This window comes from Sarcophilus harrisii, chromosome 1 (genome assembly GCF_902635505.1).
Source record: "Sarcophilus harrisii chromosome 1, mSarHar1.11, whole genome shotgun sequence".
Lineage (NCBI taxonomy): Eukaryota > Metazoa > Chordata > Mammalia > Dasyuromorphia > Dasyuridae > Sarcophilus > Sarcophilus harrisii.
This window is the reverse complement of record NC_045426.1, coordinates 86,278,259-86,282,317: the sequence shown is the minus strand read 5'-3', so window position 1 is coordinate 86,282,317 and position 4,059 is coordinate 86,278,259. Positions and strand designations below refer to the sequence as shown.

Below are 4,059 nucleotides of genomic sequence, written 5' to 3'. Positions count from 1 at the left end.
TATTATTTTAGATATCCTCCCTTCATAATTAACTCATACTTGTATTTTCTGTCTATGTGTACTCTTAATTGCCCTAATAATGAGAAAATTTTTAAGAGTTACAAGTATCATTTTCTCATGTAGGAATTTAAATAGCTTAATCTTATTGAATCCTTTATGATTTCTCTTTGCTGTTTATCTTTTAATGCTTCTTTTGAGCCTTGTATTTGAAAGTCAAATTTTTTATTCAGTTCTGGTCTTTTCATTAATAAAGCTTGAAAGTCATCTATTTTATTAAATATTTAATTTCCCCAGAAGATTATACTCAGTTTTGCAGATAGGTGATTTTTGGTTGTAATCCTAGCTAGCTTTTTTGCCCTCTGGAATATCATATTCCAAACTCTCCAATCGTTTAATATATAAACTGCTCAATCTTGGCTTGTCTTAACTGTAGTTCTACAATATTTGAATTGTTTCTTTTTGGCTTCTTATAATACTTTCTACTTGATCTGGGAGTTCTGGAATTTAATTATAATATTCCTGGGAGCTTTCACTTTGAGATCTCTTTCAGAAGGTAATAGATGGATTGTTTCAATTTCTATGTAACCTTCTGCTTCCAGAATATCAGAGCAGTTTTCCTTGATCATGTCTTGAAAGATGATATCGAGGTTCTTTTTTTTGATTGTGGCTTTCAAGTAATGCAATAATTCTTCAATTATCTCTACTTGACCTATTTTCCAGGTCAGTTGTTTTTATGATGAGATATTTCACATTTTATTTTTTCATTCTTTTGATGTTTGTTTCTTGATGTCTCATAAAATCATTAAGTTTCCACATGCCCAATTCTACTTTTTAAGAAGTTCTTTTCTTCAAAGGACTTTTGCATGTCTTTTTATTTGGCCAGTTCTGATCTTCAAGGCATTCTTCCCTTTGAATTTTTTTTGCTTCTTTTACCATTTGGTGTATTGATTTTTTAAAAATGTTTTTTCAGTATTTTCCCCCGTGCTTCATTTATCAAACTTGATTCTTTTTCTATCAGGATTTTTTTTTTTTTTTTTTTTTTTGGCTGTTTCCAGCCTATTCCTTGACTTTTAAGTCTATGCTAAAATAAGGCTCTGCTTCTGGTGTTGACAGTAGACAGTGAGCACTGTCCCAAGTTTCAGAATTTTGTGCAACTATTTTCAAAGGTAATTCTGGGTCCCTGTTCTTCCAAAGCAGTATCTAGGGAGAAGTGTGTTAACAACCGTTGTCCTGTACTGTGTACTGAGCAACCATAAGCAAATCTTTTCTGCCCTGGAATAGAGCTTCCATATGGCTACAAAGTGATATGCTAGTGCTCATACTCACACTGGGACTAAGACCCAGAACTGTGACTCAGTTGCAACAAGAGTCCTGCCCTTGGATGCCAGCAAGGGAATCCCTTCCCTTCTGACTAGTTGTCTGACCCCCTTACTATTTGTGGGCTGAGAACTCCAGAAACCACCCCTAATTTAGTCACCCCAAAAGCCTACTCTTGGTTTTCTAGGGCCCAGCTCAGCACTTACCCAGCCTGCACTGGACTGCACTCTGTTCTCACCCAGGTGCAGTTGACCTTTCCTACCAACTTCTAAGTTGGCCTGAACTGGAAAATTATTTTACTCCATCCGTGCATTCTAAACTCTACCCAATTGTCCTACTCTTTGCCCCTGGACGTGACTTCTGTTTTGTGAGCTCTGTGCTGCTTTCTGGGCTTAGGAGACCCCCACCTCCCTCTTTTCCTCTCTTGTATCCCTATGTAGTTTTCCAGCTAATTGTTAAACTGTCAAGTGTGAATATAAAATCAGCAACTGTTACAAATCAGGGCTTAATTTATTATTTCCTTGGTTATCTAGATCTAAAAAAATGGTGGGGAAAATATTAATGACGCAGATCGAACTTAGAAGTATGTTCCAAGTACATTCTGGGGGAGGATGAACATTATTAAACATTTACCAGTACACCAGCTGCCTTTATCTATCCTTTTAAAGCCCAACTCAGATTTTGTCTTCTCTAGTTAGTCTTCTTATCTGATCTCTGGCTAATAAACCGGATTCTCACATAATATTCTCTTTTGTTGTTCCAGACCTAGGATTTCTTAAGCCTAGGGAATTTCCAGAGTGAAAAGTGGTTAATTCTAGCCAATCCAGAACACCGGCCCACCTCTAATGTATAGTCTATTGTAAGAGAATAGAGTTAACTGCTTGGGATAAGGAGAGATTGGCTGCGTTGACTGTGGTCCCACAGGGAGATGTCAGAACTTGAATTCAGTTCTGACTCCAAAGCTTTGAGGGCCTTAACCCACTGTCTTTAATAAGAATTATAATAATAAGCATTTATATAGCACTTTAAGGTTCGAAAAATACTCTACACTGTTCACTGAGTTCATCTTCACAGCAAAAGGAGAGGCAGCTTGGTGGCTCAGCAGGTGGAGCACTGGGCCGAGCCCCAAAGATTCCGAGTTCAAATTGAGCCTCAGACTCCTCCAAGTTATGTGACCTGGGGCAGGTCGCTCGACTTAGGCGCCCCAGCCTCAGTTTCCCCAAAGGGAATTATAATAGCACCTCTCTCCTAGGTATCTCAAGCGAGATATCTGGAAAGCTCTCAGCCCGCTTAATACAGGTTTGTTTTCTTTCCATTTTACAGGTGAGGAAACCGGGGGTCGCAGCGCAGCTGTGTGAGAGGCGATCCCAACGCAGAAGCCCCCTCCAGCCTTAGCGCACGGTTCCCGTGGGTGTGACTGGGGGGGCCGGGCCCGGCCCGCCGGCCTGGGCCGTCTCACCGACCCCGCACAAGTCACCGGCTGCAGGCGCTGGAGGTTCAGGGGCTCAGGGCCCCCCGCCTCCCAGCTCCCGGCTCCCCCCGCCCCCACGCTGAGCACCGTTTCCCTCGTCCCCTCCAGACTCCCAGAGGAGCCGTGTCCCCGCCCGCCCCAGGAGGACGAGCCGAGGAGCGGGGCTGCGGGGGCCGGACCCCGGGGCGGGGGTCTCTCCGGAGCCGAGCCCCCGGGAGAGAGGGCAGCCGGCGCAGCCCGGAGGGGCGGCACAAAGCGAGGCGGGAGTCCGGGTTACGCACTAGAGGCAGAGGGGCTCTTTATTTGGCTGGCAGAGGCTGAGGGGGGGGAGTGGTCTGCCTGCTGCCGAAGGTGGCCCTCAATGTGGTTTAGGACAGCATCCAGCATGTGCAGCACGTTGCAGAGCAGGGCACGGTCGGAAGGCGGCGATCCCGACTTCGGGGGCATAAGGAGCTCTGGAGGCACAATCGACTGTGTTTGGTTGTTCTGGAGGGGGAGAAATGGGAGGATCAGAACAGAGGCCGGAGCGAAGGAGCCCCCGGGAGCCCCCGGCCGCCTGGCGCTGACTCCCAGGCCGGGACCCCCGAGGGAGGCCGGGAGGTGGGCAGGCCGGAGCAGGCGGCTCCGCACTCACCATGATTCGGGAGAAGATTTGGCGCCTTTGGTAGACAAAGTGGGTAGCCACTATCAGCACGGTCACCGTGACGGCCGTCAGGGGGTAGACACTGCCCATGGTGCTCAGGCCCATCCATCGGCCCGGGCAGGTCAGACCCCCTCCGCAGCTCACCAGGCCTGGTGGCTGGCATCCCCAGGGCTGGAGGTCCAGGCCCACCTGGTACCAGACAGGCCTGCTCAAAGCCTGGCTCGGGGGTGGCAACCACAGGGTCAGCAGTAGGAACAGAAGGAGACATAGAGGCCTAGACCCCATCACCAACAATGCCCTGTACCCTAACCCCCCCCAGCCCTCCCCTTAGAACCCTCTGCCCATCACCTAGCAACCAGGCAAACATTCCCTTCCCCATCCTTCTCACTATCTGTGACCTTGGCGCTCTTATGCAAAAGAATCATGATAAACTCTAAAGGGCTGAAGGCCCTTCTCATCACAGCCCTGTGAGGTGGCTCATGGATGAATTAGTAACCCCATTTTACAGATGAGGAAACTGAGGACCAATGGGCAGTGACCCACCTAGAGTCATATAGCTAGGAAGTATTTCTAGGATTCAAACCAAGGCTTCCTGATTCCAAGTCCAGGGCAATTTTCACTCACCCGA

At 47.2% G+C, this 4,059-nt stretch overlaps 1 protein-coding gene across 1 annotated transcript; it reads right to left on the bottom strand.

Moving 5' to 3' along the window:
* Positions 1 to 3,061: 3,061 nt before the first annotated feature.
* TMEM89 (transmembrane protein 89) lies at positions 3,062 to 3,779 on the bottom strand. Its single transcript, XM_031938597.1, has 2 exons — positions 3,423 to 3,779; positions 3,062 to 3,274 (listed from the first exon to the last, which is right to left on the bottom strand). Exons 1-2 carry the CDS (start codon positions 3,714 to 3,716, stop codon positions 3,062 to 3,064), a joined length of 507 nt encoding a protein of 168 aa, XP_031794457.1. The 5' UTR covers positions 3,717 to 3,779.
* Positions 3,780 to 4,059: the final 280 nt, after the last annotated feature.

Excerpts from the sequence above, each read along its gene's own strand:
- TMEM89 (XM_031938597.1), bottom strand. The coding sequence starts at position 3,716 with ATGGGGTCTAGGCCTCTATGTCTCCTTCTGTTCCTACTGCTGACCCTG. Across the intron at positions 3,275-3,422 it reads AAATCTTCTCCCGAATCATG|AACAACCAAACACAGTCGAT; the intron begins GTGAGTGCGGAG and ends CTCCCCCTCCAG.